Consider the following 18,848-nt stretch of genomic DNA (forward strand, 5'->3'; position numbering starts at 1 on the left):
CGCGGGAACAGGTGAAATGGTAAAAACTATATTCTGAACTCCCGTCAGGACACTGCACAAGCAAATAATCCTGCGTAAAATAAATTAATGGCATCACTGTAAAACATGTATTAAAAGCTGTTAACACTGTGGAACTAGCTCTCCGGCCATATTTCCCATTCCGAGTCTATTCACCTGATTTAACATGGCTTCAAAAAATTATTACTTATCTATGTAATTGAGTATTATGTAAGTTTAAATATTTTTTGTAGTTATTATGTAAATGTAGTATGTATGTTCATGTAAGTATGTAACGTACTTTATGCACCATTCACTTTCCACCGTTTTATCGGCTTCGCACGCTCAGGTTGCCTTTAAAAGATCACTTTTAGTGATAAGGCCGCCTTTGCACCCTAGCACTAAGTACAACTACATTTTTCTTTGTGTTTTTCCTATTTTGTTGTGTTGCAATAAAGCTTTTCTATTCTATTCTATTCTAATGACTTTCTGCTACATTTTGTATGGAACTGCATGAAGAAGATCCCGTTTATTTTTTTTAATCCGTTAATAAGGGATACCTTGACACTCACGTTACAGCAGCTGGACACGTCCGCAAAATACACCTCAGACTCGGCATTCAGATTGGCACCGCGATGGCAGTCTTGCATTGAGGATCTAATAGGTAAACAAGTAAAAAAAAAATTGAATACAACAAAAAATAAATATTCTTTGTATAAATCAAGCTTGAATACTTTGCTACCAGTCTCTCCAGCTCTTCCAGTCGGAAATCAATATGAAACTACTACTAACTTTTATAGACAATGGATGTTTACCCCGATATACTGAATACATCTGCGTTATCCTTTCTTTTGTACTGACGTTATGTTTCTTGGGATTTATTCCGGCCCCAGTTATGTAAGATACTATTACCCCCTATTTATGTATTGACTATTACCCCCTATTTATGTATTGAAATGTATATAAAAGAATATAAAACACAGAACCATTTTTTTGTCGATTAAAAAATCACTTAAAAATTCTATAACGTTCTGTTCATACAGTTTGAAAAGAACTTCATCAAACTTTACGTCCCGCAACCGGTCTCTGTTTGATCATAGCTTGATATTCTAGATAGATTGTATTATATAGTATAGTTCTTATTATTACTTACCGGATAGGAGAATGTTTGTCATTCTGAAAACCCAAGTTTTCTTTCCCTTGCTTTTGACAAGAGTCACTGCTCTGATCTGAAACTGAATCAAAAGAAATTCATATCATTGTATTTTATATTTTATAACATTGTATTGTCTTTACAGCTTAACATTTTAAACTATAAAATGACCTGCACTCGCCGCAAAGTCTTTGATTCCCTACAAAAGATATAGGTAAGATATGATTTATTTTAGTTTCTTTTTTATTCTTTTTTGGGATTCTACTCATTGCATTTCGTAAGGAGGCATTAATCATTGATTTTGAAAGAGGTGCCGTCGAGCGATTTGGCATTTTGGTGCGATGCTGCGTAGAAACAGCCCACTACCATCTTAGACAGCTCATCTCTTTCTAGATCAAGGGCTATGTTATTGAGATAGAGGGTAAATCGATCCAATTTTAAACTTTAAAAGAATAGTTAATAGGACAAAACAATTTCATTTCAAAGCACCGTGAACTTGACATTATATTGTTCGGCTTCCTGATTGGTTGAGGGGCGTGGCTTGACAACGATAACTCACTATTTTCTTAATATGAATTAACTATAGCATTGGACTAACCTTTACTAGCACTTTTCTGATGCAAACACTCTATAGCAACCTCTTCCCTACAATGAAGGTTCCCTGAACTCATTCCCAAGGATCTCTGACAGCCCCTGTACGGAACCAAATGACCTCTCAGCGTGTTGAACCTCTCCGGACCCATGCTGACCATTTCCTGCAACCGGGCGATTTCATTCGGGTCGTTCGGATACATGTGGGCCAATTCCGGATTTATCCGAGCCAGTTCCGGATTTATTCGAGCAAGTTCCGGGTTTAGACGAGTTAATTCCGCATTCATCAAAGTCAGCTCCGGATTGATACGATCTAATTCCGGGTTTATTCTTGCTAGTTCCGGGTTTATTCTAGTTCCGTCCGGGATACGGGATAGTTCGGGTTGTATGAGATAGTTGCGCGTGCATGTGTGCGGTTGCATGTGGTCGTGCATGTTGCGGTGGTCGATATGGTGGTGGTGCAAGAGCGTCGCCGCTGCTGGATCTTGATGGTGGAGGTGGTGTCTGGAAAGAGAAAATTAGTTAGGAATGGGAAAGGCTTAGTAATTTCCCCAAATATGTCTTCACTTGAACTCATCATTATCATCAACAGCCTATTACAGTTCACTGCTGGACCAAAGGCCTCTCCCAACTGGAGGATGTGCCTATAATCACCACGTTGGGTAGGCGGGTTGGCGATTACAGTGGATGGTAGTAGTAGCACAGAGGACGCTGCTGCCCGCTCTCCGTTATGTTCCATTAAGAGGGGCTTTAATAGGGCTCCGCTATGTAAAGAGGGGTGGTGACAACTGTGTACTGATCTTCGTAACCACACTTGAACTAATTTTGCCAAAAATAATAAGTTTTTTTGTGACAAAGCTCGTCCGGGGAGTACTACCACGATGCTTATTTCTGCCGCTAAAGAGCACTGTCGCAAATCTATGCTCCAGTTTAAAGGGTTGGTTGCTGGTATGTGACAGGCTTCGGAACGTAAAATATTTTTTCAGGCATTAAATTGTTCATTTGTTTTTATTTTTTACAATAAACTGCTTTCTATTTGCGAGCCACTTCGAAATTTAATTAAAACCTCCTTGCCATGTTATGTTTCGAAGTAAATGATCGAGTTAAATGACGTTAAAAAGTTAAATGACTCGACAGATATTAACTATGTAATTTTTTTTTGACTGCTAATCCACGATAGATATCGATTTCCATACAACTTTTTAGCCACTGCTCGCATGTATTTGGCCAGAACAGCAGTTTTTATTTATCTAGAAAAGACAGTGCTCAAATAAAAATGCATGTTTGAGGAATAGGTATTTTTTCAGAGGCAGCTTAAATATTTTAAAAGGTAAACTCACCTACTACCACTCCTCCCTTGAGGGCTATAAGGTGGCGGAGGACCCCAAACTCCGGTCTGAGCATCGAAACTACCACTGGCTTCCCCATAACCTTCCTGGTAACCAGCCTGGCTGAAACTCGTCCCTTGCCCGAAAGCAGAACCCTGGGCAAACTGACTAGGCCCGAATGTCCCCGGATTCTGTTGATAGCTAGCCGTACTCTGCTGGAAGTTAGCTGGGGTAAAATTTTGTGGGTTTTGGCTGAAGTTTGCTGAGCTTTGGGCAAAATTCTGCGGGTTTTGGGCGCGGAATTGATTAAAGTTCGCTGGGTAGGTCCGTTCGTCGTATTGCTGTGACGGATTTTGATTAGGCTCGTTCTCGCAGAAGCCGTAAGCGCTGTCCCCTGACTGGGGTACGCCGCTCATTCTGCATCGGGAACTGTGGAGAAATGTACTATGCTTTTTTACATTTTTATATTTCTGTTAACTGGTCGTCTATGGCAAAAAAAATGGTTCATTTAACATGTTTGCTCGTTTTAATTATATGATAAAAATTGCACTTATTTTTAGTTTTTTCATTGATATCTTTTGTTTTAAGCAATTAAATATCACTTGCTTCAATGATGAATGAAAACATCGTAACAAAACCTGGATGCCTGAGAGTTGTTCTCCATAACGTTCTAAAAGATGTGTGGAATCCACCAATCAGCACAGAGCCAGCGTTGTGGAAGGAGAACCGTGCCGTGTCGTGGGTTGGTAATGGGTTGATATTGCTTAGTTCACCAATCCGCATTAGGCCAGCGTTGTGGATTACGGCCTAAACCGTTCTCGCGTCGTCAAGGTAATGGTGGTATTGGGTTAATATAATGATGATGATGCTTAGTTAGAGCTTGGCACAGTTTGTTAAAATACGTAACTATGAGTACAGGTGCATGCTGGAGACCAAACTCATTCTCCCCTGAAATGGAAGCCATGGTCTTAACCGTTAGACTATCACCGCTTGCTTGTTTTCCTTAATCGTTAAAATAAGCGATGTTTAATTGCTAGACAGATCTAGCTCAGTACTCCGAAAGGGAGACCGAATTGTACCAATAGGCAATAGGATATTGCTATATCTGATAAATATTAATTAAAAGATACATACTTCTGACTATTTCCCCTGGGCCAAGGAAACCAGCTCCAAGGAGAAGTCTTCCTGCCAGTGCCGGGGTTTGGAGAATATAGGTTTCCAATACGACCTGTAGAAGATTGCAGTATAGTTTAGTATAAGCTAGGTGAACAGATGGGTGAATGGTTCCCATTATTTAACCTGGCCAAGTACGATTCATACTCGTGCACCGACAGTTCCGTATTCCAGAACAAAAAGTATAAATTGAAAACGATACCTTAAGGTAATTAAAAAAAACATTATTTCATTAATTAATCGCATAACGATTTGCAAAATTTTTATTATTACGTATGTTTGTTAACTATCGCACAATGTAAAACTTTTTGTTATAAAGTATGGAACCCTCGGTGCATGAGTAGGATGAGATTAGATTTTTATTTTTCCTACTACTACATCCTACGTGTAGATTATATATGTGGGATAATTTTAAACAAAGAGGATGTAAACTTGGTGCAAAGAAGATGGATTCCCAAAATTTAATTAATCATTGATCTTAACAGTACTTAAGAAGTTTTAGAAGTTTGTTATGTAGGCATAGAATTTCAATTTGTTGGCACAGACGAAATATGGGTAGTAAAAATGATATTTTAATTCTGAAAATAAAGAATCTGCTTAGCTGTTATTATTGTTTTGCGTCCACATAGACTAGTACACACATAGACACTAGGGTTCCGTACTTCTAGACTTACATCCCTATCCCTACTAATATTATAAATGTCAATGTAAGTTTGTTTGTTACGCTTTCACGCAAAAACTGCTAAACCGATCCTCATGAAACTTTGTACACATATTCTTGGAAGTGTTATATGTAATATAAAATACTTTTTATGCCGACATTAAGCTCGGCTACTTAGGGAGAGGGGATGAAAGTGTTTGATGATTTTACACCATAATTCCGATAAATAATAACCGATTTAAATAATATTTTTTTTACTATAGAGGTTACAATATGTGTTAAATTTTGCCCATACTGTGGTTGGAGATAGAGGACAAAACTCCTCAGCGGACTCATTTAAGGCTTAGCTATACTAAATACTTTAATTTTTTTTAGATCTACAACTAAATTTAACGCCACATCTAAAAACAAAATCAAACGCAGACGAAGTCGCGGGCAACAGCTAGTAATATATAAAATCACGAATACGCGTGTTGGAAAACAATTATTATGAGACACATATGGGCAAAAAAAAACACAATTTCATATCTGTCCAGAACTCTCTTACCAGGTGCCCAGAATCTGTGTTGGAGGCTGAAATCCCAGGCTGGTTGAGCAGTGTGACACTGTGCACAACAACTGCAGTTGGACTGAAACAATTGTAAAAAAAAAATTCTTTATATATTTAACCATATTAATTCATCTTAACGACTTTTTGAACATGGATGATTTTTTTGAAGATGTTTAAGAATTGTTAATATAATCTATCTATGAAATATTGTTTTTCAGTTAACTTTTGATGCCCTTTCCATACATAATGTGTGGCACCACTGCAAAATGTATAGCTATGCTACGAATAATGAAATGTAAAAATAAATATTTATGTAGCCCTATCACATGAAACTTATGAAGCGTTCATATATTATAATATACGTATTACTATTAATGTTAGTTAGTTGATTGTGATACTTACATTGGTTAAATTAAAACTATAGGTAGATGGTTTCCAAAAGCGCCGTCTAAGAAGAGCCAACAACAAACTGAGCCGAAGCTTTTTTTTTTTTGGTTAATTGGATTAATGAACTTACGTATCGCATGCATCGAGCCGGAGCCCTATGTTTTCATGCGTAAGGATATTTTTGGGAAAGATCCTATTATTAGGATACAAAATTCAAAATTTATTTATGTATATTATAAGCACTTTTGAAACGTCACGTATGTCTGTTAATAGTGATTCTACCGCGGGTTCGGAAGGCAGATTCTACAGAGAAGAAGCCAGCAAGAGACTCAAAAGCTGCTCTATAACAAGAAGCATAATTTGATCTAAACTAAGTATAAACTTGAAGTTTTGTATTCGTAGTAGTAGATAGTATTGCCCCAATTATTCGGTAGGGTGAGGTTAATCTAAATTAAGGGCAGTAAATACCTGCACAGGTCTCCCAGTAGCGGCGGGTTGTCCGCTGGGTGGTCGGTACAAAGACCTGCAACGCAACTCTAGCTGTTCCCAGTACATCTTCTTACGTTCGTGACTGTAAACAAATTAATAATTGTTATCAAACCAATTTAGAAGCAAGCTTTCTTTATTCTGCTTTATTAAGCCACATGTGCCAGCAATTAAAGTCCTTTTTGACCGGAACACAGCATTGCAACACAGCAGCTTTGCGGCAGAAATTAGCATAGCAACCCCGGATGAGCTCAAAAGCTCTGTAATCTTTTTGACTCTCACTTGGCTACGTATTGTATTGCCATGCATTGTCATGAAAAATATATAAGCAAATCTTCAACTAGATCGGTTGAAGAATACCGCAACAAAATATTAGTATATAAACAATGTGAGTAAAATAAAAGCTTTTAAAAATAGGGGCAAGTATCAGGCAATGTAATCCTACGCCAACCGAGAACTGATTATGGGAAACGAAACATTACTTTTGAAAGTACTGAATTATATAATAAACTACCTAAAAATCTTAAAGAGTGCAAAAATATACACACCTTCAAAAAATTACTAAAATACCATTTTCAGAATAAAACTTAAACTTTACATTTTAAAAAGAAAACTTATTTTCTATCTAAGAAATAAAGAAATTAATTACCAAACTAAATAACCAAGTAGCAGTTTCAGTTGTCACATCTAGTTGTGGATGAATCCATGTTACCTATGCAGTGACATAGCCGCGGCTCGCGTCAGCAGTTGGCCGATATGATTTTATGCGATGGTGCTTCAAAGCTACCCACTTACAATTTAAAATTTATTTATTGTGCGCTCGAAGATGCAATTTTATATAATTACCCTCTTTTTGTATATTAGCCTGTAAGTTACATTTAAGTGGAAATTCCTTTATGGAACAATAAATATCTTAAACCAGAATGTATCTTAGTAAGCTTATAACTACAAAAAAAAACTTGCCTACCGATGAAGTCCAAAGGTTTTAAAGAGTGCATCCATAAAACGACTTAAACGAAATAAATATAAAAATTCTGCTTTACTATGAAATACACAATGTCAAAAAAACACTTTAACCGAAAGACACTTAATTACTCACGAAACATGGATACTTTAATGACGAATGGGCCAGCTATAGCATAAGACTATAGCATCTTAGATATTTTGTTCTTAAATATTCCTTATTTATTGGTATTGGTTAACTACGAAAATACTATTAAAGAGTGTATAAGTATATTTAATGGGGAATAACAATATTAAATCATAGGAAGCATATTTATTTTTCCATACCAATCAATTCAAAACATTCTAAGTGTTTACTTATGACAACCCTATTGAAGATAAAAGACTGACACGTGCATAGTACCTACGCTACAAAACGCGTACCTAATAAAGAGACAGGAGTCACTTGATTTTACTTTTGCATGTGCTGTTAGGGCTGTATCTGATTTCTTTCAGTACAAAGTATGGCCCAAAAACTATTAGCGTTTCGGTTTCACAGATAAGTTTTAGAAACAGTTAATAATGTACCTCTAAAGCCTCTGAAGTATTATTTCGGTTTTTTATTTACACGTTGTATATACAGGTTATTTCTGGCATGCTGATACCTACGTCACGATGTTTCCTTTACCGTTATAGTTTAAAGAAGTTTTAAGGAAGACTGAAGTATAAACCACCGATTGAATTTTATGAGTTAAATTGGATGAACTAAGAAATAACAGACTTAACAGAATTATGATAACAAACAGAATAACAGAATAATGATAAACCGGGAAGCGACCCATCAATTTTTAACAGAGAGCTGGGGACAGAAAAAGTCTTCTCTATTAATACTTATAACTCAATGTCGTATTAGGGGAAGTTTACTCAAATTTATAGGTCACATGCCAGGTCGTAACATTCAGGTCACGGCTAACGAGGTCATCCGAATACATACTTTGCGGAACACGAAAATCTATTTTAAACGGTTGCCGTGACGACTGTTCTTGTTAACTTCATAAACTAACTAAAAGTAACCAGACAAATAAAAAACTTGGAAATATAGATCTTATATGCAAACCCATAAGGTATATAGAAGATCATTTTTGACGGTAAGAGGAAAGTGGTAAAATATGAATTGTGGTTATTGTGAGGGTTATTGCGTTGCGATCTGTAAGAGTTACTGGTATTGGCTCAATTAGTGGTACTCAAGCTAAAACTGTATTTTAGCCAATAGTGAAACAGAAGTGATATTCAGTGTTTTATTTCATCTTTCGAGTATTTGTATCCTCTTTGGGAATGGTGTTAGTAGATATCTTTTTTGTTTGCATCTTCATCCCATTGCTACTTTAGCTTCGCAACTCGTTGAATTGTCGGTTACTCTGGTTTCTTCTACGTAGCACTTAATTTCTTCATCAATTTAAGATATTCCGAACATATATTTCTTCATTGCCCGCTGAGTGATATTGAACTATATTTATAGTATATTCATTAAAATCTCTTGTTCTAAAGACGAGCATTTGGCACGAATTTCAAGTTAATCCGTTAACTACTTTTTGGAAAGCTGAATTTTTATATATGAAATGCATATATTTTTTCTAAATATTTTAATCTTATTTTTTTAGTTCTTTTCATAATAAAGTAAAAAGTTTGTCTTTTTGTGTTATTAAAATATGCAAACATAAAATACAAAAATAACCATTTTTTATATCCAAGTAGTGTTTGTAACTTCTTTGTTCGTTAATTCTTTGCCTTTGACATCTTTGAAGCCTCATTATAATTATTTGACGTGTCTGCTTTTATTAATATACAAAATATTTTGATGTCGTTTATTTTAAAAATGTCTCACTCTCACGGGTACAGAAGCAGTACGAGTCCCCATTCAAGATCGGAGAGCCATTTGATGAACTACATCGAAGAGTTCACGGACGCTGAACTTATTAAGCAGGTGAAAAATTCAAGCAAATTTGTATATTTAACAACTAGCGGTTCCTAGCGAGTTTGTCCGCATACAATACGTTACAATACATACAATACGTTATAGTAATAATTGACGAACCAATCGGAGTTTTGGCCAGGTGTGTTTTTTTTCTTGTTGCTTATTTGTTTACGGTCGCAGCGTGAGTAAATGGCCTTTAAAGTTTCTCAAGAACTATGCTAGCAATTGATTTAAATGACGCTTTACTTAAATAACAAAGGTCTCTCACAAATTTCAACCCCTGTCTAATCCTTTATCCTTATATCCAAAGACTGCTAAAACAGACAGACAGAGCTTTTCTTACCCTTTTAAATGATGAAACGATGTTAAGTCTTTAAGAATATAGATATTTCGAAATTCAAACAGACGCTTCAATTTAATTTATTTCATATTCAAAATTCATTTATTTCAATTAGGCCTAATATAAGCACTTTTGAAACGTCAAGTCTGTCTGTTTGTTTAGACTCTACCACCGGTTCGGAAGGCAGATCCTACCGAAAAGAAGCCGGCAAGGAAATCAGCAGTTGCTCTTTTTCAAAATAAACAATTTACATTTTACATTTTAACATTCATTTTTCTATCTCGGATGAAAGCGGAGCCGGATGCTTCCAAGCAACCTTGTCATTAAGAAATTCGATAATTGTTTAGTAACCTCGCTGTAAATAAATGTGTTTTAACATATTCTTTAAATTTATGCCATTGGTAGGTCCAAAATTACCTTATTATTAGGAATCATATTATAAAAGCGTATACTAAATCCCACAAATGACTTCTGTACCTTTCGCAGACGATATGCAGATGACACTAATTTATGACCATTCCTTGTTTTAAAGTACGTCACTGTATTCTTAGATGGAAACATTTTTGAAACCAAGCAGTCCAGTTTTTTGTTTTTCTTTAACTTTCTTTTGTGGTTGTTACAGGTAAACGATATTAAACAACAAATAAAGATACTCTCTCTAGAGAACGAAATATTTGAACGCGTAATCATGAGGTTGGACCCAGCTTTGATGCACGGCATACAACAGGCCTTGGACTACGCCACAAAACTCCAAAGCAACTCTTCCTTGAACGTTGGAAGTTTTGTCAAGTCCCAAGCGTCAAGATATGGCCTAGAATCCCTTATGAGCCCCTCGAGAATGTTAACCAGTCCCTCCAGAGTATCCACGCGTCGAGTCGAGTCGTCCGGCAAAGTCAGTGGCACTGTAATATTTGGCACTGGTCCTCGGATCAACGTTCTTGAACGTTCCGAACTTGTGTCCACAGAAATGGAAATTTTGATAAGCAATCTAGAAAAAGCTAGGCAAAAGGCGGCTAAACAACATGCACTTTTGAAAGCTCAGTTAGAAGAAATCGGAATAAAAGAAACGCATATCAAAAAGGCTTCAGAGATGTTTCATCAAGAGGTGGTAGTTGAGGGGTGGGATAAAATTGCTCAGAGAATCCCAGCAGAGATTTGGATAAGATTCATGACTGAATGGGTCAAAATAGCTGATAGCCACATCGGCAAATTCAGACTTCGAACAAGCACTTTGAATTCCCAATACAGCAATCTCAAAGGTCAGATTAAAGTTAAAGCCGAATTAAGTGATAATTTACGTGCCGTTGATTTTGACAAACTCAAAATTGAGAATAAAGAATGTTTAGAAACAATTGATTATAAATTACAACAACTGAGTGAGTTAAAGAAGATGACAGGTGATGCTAATCTTAATTTAACGGTGCATAAGAAAGCAATGATGGAGCAAAATGGATATTTGTCGAATATACTGAATTCAATTAAAGAGAAATACTTAAAAACGGTGGAGTTAGATAAAGAGAGACATGTCATTAAAATACAATCGGACAGTTTAGCTCAAAGGTTGGACGATGTTAAAAAGGTGAGGTTAGCATATGAAGTGCCAGATATTATGGATTATGTTAGCGTGAAATCTGAAGTCGCTGATTTGAAACACAGTGTCAAACTGTTGGAAAATAGATTACACATCCAACAGATTGCGCTGGCATCACTACATAAAAAATTGAAATCTTTATTTATAAATGGACAGTAAAACTATTTGAATTACTCTACTATTCATTTGTTTGTTTATATTGCATATGTGTAATAGAATCTGCTAAATAAAATAAACTCGCTATTATTTGCAAACTCGTATACTATTTTCTCTTTTTAAATCTCTTGAAACCTTTAATCCAGTTTAATATTTGTATACAGTGTGCAAGCTATCGAAATTTAAAATGTAGCCAAGATCGTTTAAGCTGTGAACCTGAGACCGAGGTAATAAGTATCCAACATCTATCTTCAGTATGTATTAAGTTTAGTGCAGTTGCTGAGATAAACAAACGTAACAAACGTAGTTTAATTTAATAACTTTTTTTTAAATTGTTAATTTTTTCGTTTCAAATTTATAATAAAAGTACCTTTTGTTGTTTGTACATTCGTATAAAACTAAAGAAGATTATACAACAAGTGCCTAAAACAAGCATTTTTTTTATGATGTTTTTTTTTTTGATTATTATTATTTTTACTATTTATTTATTAAAACAAAACTTTTTCGATTACACATTACAAAAAAAAAATCGGAATTCATTATGGCAGATGTCTCTTTTTTCATCGGAGTAACATAAAAGCTTGCCTTTTCTCACGAGCATTTAGGTACAAGGGACAGCCATTCTAGTCCAGTGTTTATGAACCCACTCGGACGCTAGTCATCAAATAAAAAAACAAGTGTGCTTGTACCACACCTGTAAACCTCACCTCAGAAGCTGGTAGGCAAGCATACAGCTGAAGATGCACACGAGCACTGCGCTGACGGACAGCGCAAACACTCCGCGCAAGCACCAGTAGAGGGCCCCGTGCACCACGCCACAGTCCGTCACGCCTTCGAAAGCGCAGCGGACCCCTGCAACACCGGCGCCTTTAGCATACATGGCTAGTTGGTAAGGAGTTGATCCGGATAAAGTTGTAAATTAGGCTTAATTTGGTATAGTCCGCGAAAAGTAGGAGAATCTGTATGGTGTAATTTATAATTTCTTCAATCCTTATACTCCACACCAAACAGATCTTCGGCAAGGATGTAGAGGGTACACTCTACGCACGATTCGCTCCGGAACTTTACAATGAATAACTGTTGCGTTTTGAAATTATAAATAAAACTATACAGATTCTCCTGCTTTTCGCGGACTATAGCAAATTAAGCTTAATTTTCATAATATATCATGGATTTCGCAATGTAACGCCCGCTTCTATCCAACTTTATCCGGATCACGAGAGAAAGAATAAACATATGTAATATGCCTCAGGACGTAAGCTATCATAGATAACGTCGATCTTCTGTTCGTTTGATTTCTGATTTTTCTCTGGTCTGGTCTAGTGGGAGGCATTGGCCGTGGCTAGTTACCACCCTACCGATAAAGACGTGCCGCTAAGCGATTTAGTGTTCCGGTGCGATTTCGCGTCGAAACCAAGTGACAGGAGTCACTTCATTTTACTTTCGCATGTGATGTTAGGGCTGCATCCGATTTATTTCAATAAAAACTATGGCAATGGTTTACTCAAAAAGACTTTCACAGATTGGTCTCAGAGACAGTAAATAATGTACCTCTAAAGCTTCTGAAGTATTATTTCGGTTATCATTTACACGTTGTATTTTAAGAAGAGGACACTTTCCACTTACCATCGTCATCTGATCCGCTGTGTTGTGATTCTGTGGGCATCGAGTAACAGGTACAAGTTCTTGTGAGCTTAGTGTAATCGCAAAACTTCAGTGTCTGCAATCTGGAAGAGTTAAAACTGAGTTCATATGTGACCAAAGTTAGCAATACTGTTATAAAGAACCTTATTGATAGGTGATTAAAGTTCATGAACCTACAACAAACATATTCAAAGAACGTACTTAAGAAAACATTCCTGAATTATTCATGAATCAAAATGATTCTGGAGCATTCCCTCTCTTTACGATTTCCGTGTATAGATCAATTTCATATTTTTAATATATAATATATTTTTATTTGTAGAGAAGCCTGCGTACGTCGTAGCTGAGTCTAATCTACTCTAAGAGTAAGGCGAAGCAAGATCAGAGTTCAACAAATGATGCCTCGGCTACCATTTTGGACTATGATTAACCTGCGATTGGGAGTGTGTACTGGATCTCGAACTCTGGCTAAAGCTATGAATATAAGCTTAATTTGCTATAATCCGCGAAAAGCAGTAAAATCTGCATGGTGCAATTTTTAACGTCTTCAACGTTTCACATCACACCACGTTTCGGTCTTGTGTACCCTCAGTAGATAATGACTTAATGATGCACAACCACTCTGCAGATTTGTCTAGTTTTCGCGGTTTATAGCAAACAAGTCTTAAAGTTGATTTATTTAGCATCAATCAGCGGAAAATAATCTCGTTAACTCCGCACGTCAGAGGCTTATTATTATAGAGAAAATGCGGTTACCATGATACATGCAGAGGTTTTTAATAGGAGTAGGCCACTTCCAACGAAATTAAGGACTTCTGGAAAAGATTCTAGTGTCGCAAGCTTTTAAATGGGCGAAGCATCAAAGTCGCTGCCGAAAGTCTCCGAGCCTAAAGCCATGAATACTGGCGTTCCACAAGGCTTAATGTAGTCACCCACACTATTTATACTGCATATTAATAACATAAATATGATAATGGCGATCATAATAATGATGATGAATACTCACTTGTTCATGTGTATGACGGTGGTCGTGATAGTTACTAGAACGCAAGTCAAGGCGCAAACGAGGCAGCAAGCACCAACCACTTTGATCTGAAAATATGCCAAGGTTTTTGGTAAATCTGTAAACCAAGTTATAAAAACAAACAACTTTATTAATTTGTCCATAGGTTATTTCAAGATGGGTGCATGTTAGCTGATAATTCTCACTTTTTAAGCCCTTCATTTACTAACTAGCGGTTCCCCGCAACACAATAGGCGTTATATTTTTTGATTATACGGGAGATTTTAATCCAGGCATGTTTAATTAAAACGTGGTCGCATACTCGGAGCCTAATACGAATGTGGTCAATTTAACGGGAAATAAAGACAGCTGCTTGGAGTATCTCTACGTGATAAAATGAACAGTAAATCTGTAAATAATCAGTGCTATCGAGATAGCTCAGAAACGCAAAGCTGAAGCGGAAATCGGTGGGGCAAATGGCTCAAAACCGATGGAAGTTGGTGTCCCAAGGTGCTGTAATTACGAGCACACGCTAAATGCAGCGTTGGCTTAAACGAGTCACAGAGAGCCGCTGGATACAAACGGCACAAAACCGTGGAGTTTCTAACACCCTACCAATGACCTATGTCCAGCTGTGGACGTTGATAGCTTTTTTGATGACGATGATAATTAATTAACAGTTAATAGTTTTAAACTTGGTTTTCAGAAACTATTATACCGTGAAATGTATAAGACTGTAGAACTACAGACATACGGCAAGCCAGCAAGACATAGGGAAAAGGTACATGCCTAATATATGTTTGGGAACATACTTTTCTTACCATATAGCTGTATCTGTTCCGGCGACGAGCGAGACTCATAATACATACTCCGGTCAGCACCAACTGAAACAAAATGTGCATTTGAGAGGAATAAAAATACCTTATTGAGCGCAATACATAAAAGGCGCATAAGAACTGGAAATTGTACCTAATAAATCTAAGCATGCAAAAGCGGCTTTATCAACCAGAAATATTATTCATATATACATAGATAATCGATATCGATATAAGATATGTTGTATCAAAAACTGTAGTGTTCAACATGGTCCTTTTTTTCGAAATAGTCCCGTCCTTTCCGACATTGTCTTACCTTTTTCGATAGTCTTTTCTGCCACTGGCTTATGCTTTTTGAAATAGTTCCATCTTTTCTAATATTTATTGATCCTATGCTATATATATAGCCTTAGTGCAAGATTTGCTTGCTCGCAATAGTGGAGTCGTTTTCGCATATCAAACTCTGTATCGCTAAAGTAAAATCGACCTAATGGTCAGTTTAGAGTCGCAAATCCTGTACTTCTGATGTTTTATAAACGTTCATTCTATCAAAAGCGCAGACAAACGTGCAGACAAAGCCTACATGGCTTTAAAGCATAAGCGTTAATAAGATCGATTTTACTCCGATGTTCTTCTGTCGATTGTATTGTATTTTCCAACATTGAACTATCTTATTGGCTGTGATTCTGTCTTTAACGAGATTATCCACCTGTGACATGTGTAACGTGTCAGGGTAGTCAAGGTCAGGTAGGATCAGTCAAGTACTGACCATTGCGGCTGGCACTGCGGCCGGCACTGTCTCAAGGTGGTGCGGGGAGGCCGTGTAGGCCCGTAACAGGATGTGCTGGGCGGCAAGCAGGCCCCCCAATGCAGCGGACAGCGCACCGCAACCGCAACACCACCACGCGTATTTGCGGCGGCGGCATGATGTCTCGTTGCCGCTGCAGCCGACTGATGCTGTGGAATGAATGAACAGAATATATTTGAATGTTGCTAAAAGTATCAATGAACAAAAAAAGAGCCACTCGCGCACCTTTGGGTTTTTAATTATATACATAGTTAATATCTGCGCTACTATAACTGTTGCTGTGGCCCACGTGCTTTGTCCGCTTTTATAATATTAGTATGAATATTTCCGAGCAGATTGCCCACCTGATGGCAACTGGATGCAATCGCCTATAAACAGAGTAACACTTCGCAGGGCATGCAAGGAAGAAGTCCCGCAACATGCCGCCCTGGGGCCACCAACGAGGCGTAGGTGTTAAGCCTTATTTGCCTGTTACTAAACCAGCAACCACACCCCTCAGTCCAGAACACAGTTTTCTTTACACTTTTCTTTTACAGTTTTGCAATAATGCTGCTTAGCGCAAAAATAAACATGGCGATAGTACTTCCCCGGACAAACTCTGTTACAAAATGCTCTACTACAACGGTTTCTTAAGTGCATAGGGCACCCATGTCTTCACTGTATAGGTTCAGATGATAGTCTTAGATAGCTATCTAAGACTAAATGCTCGGCGACTCAGGAAATCCGATGTACAGTTGCAAAGGCTGTTGGCTATCCCGTAAGCTGAATGCCTGCTTAAAAGACTTTCATATGAGATAAAGTCAAAAGCCTTGGTATACCGTTGTGTGTCATACACCCGAAGATCCTCGGTGGACCCATATCGTGTAAAACGTTCTGACAGTTCGACAGGAGTTCTTTTGCTTGAGCCAGAATTATGTTGTTAAGTACACGCTCCAAACTTTCCGTACTTTGAAAATACTAATAAATAGCTGTTATTTGGGTGAAAAAAAAATATTCGACCGCATCGAGCTTTTTCAGCCGAATTAATTAGTTTTAAAGGGCACAGGCCTTCTGCCTCAAAGAAATGGAGGATTTAGAGCTGCTCCTGCGTATTTTATATTGTTTTGATTTGATAATAACTAGAACGGACCGCTTAACGTGCTCTCAGAAGCACGGTGGCGGACAGCACAAATTTCCAAACTTCGGGCTCCCGATACTAAATTTTTTTTATTTAGTAAATATTTTTCGGCATTAGGTTGCAAATTGTTTGTAAGTGTTAAGTAGTAAATTTTTGCATCTAAACCACTAGACCCGATGGTACAGAGAGAGCTCCCAAAAATAGAACTAAAACTACTACTGGAACGGAATACAAAAAATACGTTCCCACACTTTCGCAAAATTTATGAATTAGTCTATTGTTCTGTTTTAATTTGCGCTTTTCACACGACTATTACTAAATTACTAATATAAATTAACACAATAAATTAAAACGTGAATATAAAGTCGTGGCTCTTGTTAAAATGAGATAATTACTTTGTTTATAATTATGTTTTTTTTTATATTATGGCGATACCGTTTTTGATATTTGCCATAAATCGTTACAAAAATAAGCAAAAAATAGTTTTCAAATAAAAAGTTATAAAAATTGATAAAATTTGCATTACATTTTTCTTCTCCATTCTTTCCCATAGGGAAAAGGCAAAGGTATTCGCATTTAAAATAGATTCCAATTTTAAAAACATGTATACCAAAATACGGCGGTGGGGGAACATAGTGTTGTCCAACATCAGCTGCGATAGTAGATTGCGGAGTCGATACTTGATATTGAAGCACTTGCATGACATCACTGGATTGCATTACGATATTTTAAAAAGCGAACTTCGATTTTAACAAATGTTTACCATTTAAGAAAAATCACATTACTTTTGCACGCTATTGAAACTAATTTTAGTGATATTAATCAAAAATAACGTAAGCACAGTTACTATAACATTTGAAATGCGCGCCATTTCCACAAAATCGATATTTATACAGCGAGAACAATGACCCTTTAAGACAACAATATTTATGTTTCCCAATTTAACTTCATAAAATACATTTAAGAAAAAGCAGTATTTTATTATTTAAGAGAATATAATTCCTTTTGTTTTAGATAATGCCCATAGCCTAACGCGATGTATTTTTACTCCTAAACAAGACATTTTTGAATTAAACACACTGCAATTTCACAATAATCACAAACAACTGAATTAAACACAACATATTATAACTATATTTATTACTTTACGTGTATTATTTGAACAATGGCGTGATATTTGGCTACGTATTTGATGCAATTCTGCCTGTAAACTAGGTTATGTATTACAAAGGCAGAGATTCGCGCAGAATCAGTAGGTTCTTTATGGTGCACAGGTAGAAAGGTTCCTTTAGAGGAATTTATGTTTATGGATTTTGTGTATTCACTATTCTACTTTTATATAGTTATGTTTTTACGATTGTTATGTGACGTAGGTACCTGCTTTGTCAAATAAAATCGCGCAATCATGATTAGCTAAACATAATACAAAGGTTTGAATACAGTCTAGAATTTATGGGATAAGTGGTATTCTTTTGCATTTTATATTAAAAGTGTGATTTGACCATACTAGTTAGCTTTTACCAATTGTGTCGGTAATGCAAGTTAGATTGTCATACAAATTACAAACCACAATATTGTATAAATGTATTTTTTACATTCGACGCCGACAGTATAGTATCTACCTTTATGGCAAATAGCCCAATCCATGTAGTGTTTTGAGTAGTACGTTAATAAAAAAGTACGTTAGTAAAAAAGTGACTTTATTAACTGTTACTGTTACAATTATATTATATAAATAACGCAAAAATGTGTTCGGTGGATTGGTTCTCTTTCCCGCAGCAACGTGTCGACGTGCCAGCCTGATATTTTGCATAGACTTAGTATTTATATTTAGAGTTTGATATGAGATATCATACTTATGTTATTGCAATTCCAAAAGTGGGCTTGCTGTGGTTTGTCCTGTTTTTAAGCAGCCACGGAGCAAGAAATTTAGGGTAATCAGTTATATTATAATCGGAGGCTTTGTGCTTATTCTGTATACAATTATGAATAACCATTGCAGTAATCCAAAGTAATATTATAAACGCCAAAAGTTTGTATGTTTGTTTGTTGTTTGAGTATCTATGTTCGGTTCAGCCGTAAAACAGATCTTGATGAAATTTTACCTTGCATTCTGTATATGGGCATACTG

The 18,848-nt window shown here is 36.5% G+C and overlaps 2 protein-coding genes across 8 annotated transcripts in view; one reads left to right on the forward strand and one right to left on the reverse strand.

The window, feature by feature from the left end:
• LOC120624987 overlaps nucleotides 1-18,848 on the reverse strand; it is a 39,095-nt gene that overhangs the window by 6,517 nt on the left and 13,730 nt on the right. For 2 of the 7 annotated variants that reach the window (XM_039891873.1, XM_039891874.1), the window contains exons 4-15: nucleotides 15,562-15,749; nucleotides 14,790-14,861; nucleotides 13,981-14,066; nucleotides 12,957-13,057; nucleotides 12,038-12,182; nucleotides 6,309-6,411; nucleotides 5,451-5,532; nucleotides 4,204-4,297; nucleotides 3,082-3,513; nucleotides 1,749-2,245; nucleotides 1,151-1,232; nucleotides 558-654 (exon numbers count right to left, since the gene is read on the reverse strand). In XM_039891873.1, the coding sequence (XP_039747807.1) occupies nucleotides 558-654; nucleotides 1,151-1,232; nucleotides 1,749-2,245; nucleotides 3,082-3,513; nucleotides 4,204-4,297; nucleotides 5,451-5,532; nucleotides 6,309-6,411; nucleotides 12,038-12,182; nucleotides 12,957-13,057; nucleotides 13,981-14,066; nucleotides 14,790-14,861; nucleotides 15,562-15,749 (1,979 nt within the window). Of the gene's footprint in view, nucleotides 1-557; nucleotides 655-1,150; nucleotides 1,233-1,748; nucleotides 2,246-3,081; nucleotides 3,514-4,203; nucleotides 4,298-5,450; nucleotides 5,533-6,308; nucleotides 6,412-12,037; nucleotides 12,183-12,956; nucleotides 13,058-13,980; nucleotides 14,067-14,789; nucleotides 14,862-15,561; nucleotides 15,750-17,327; nucleotides 17,437-18,848 lie in introns of those variants that run through there. The other 5 variants (XM_039891879.1, XM_039891878.1, XM_039891875.1 and 2 more) reach the window with 5 other exon arrangements.
• Nucleotides 9,128-11,382, forward strand: LOC120624989 (coiled-coil domain-containing protein 113-like). The gene is made up of 2 exons (XM_039891880.1): nucleotides 9,128-9,252; nucleotides 10,206-11,382. The coding sequence occupies exons 1-2, from the start codon at nucleotides 9,145-9,147 to the stop codon at nucleotides 11,331-11,333; spliced, it is 1,236 nt and encodes a 411-aa protein (XP_039747814.1). The 5' UTR covers nucleotides 9,128-9,144; the 3' UTR covers nucleotides 11,334-11,382.

This window comes from Pararge aegeria, chromosome 7, assembly GCF_905163445.1.
Source record: "Pararge aegeria chromosome 7, ilParAegt1.1, whole genome shotgun sequence".
NCBI classification, from domain to species: Eukaryota; Metazoa; Arthropoda; class Insecta; order Lepidoptera; family Nymphalidae; genus Pararge; species Pararge aegeria.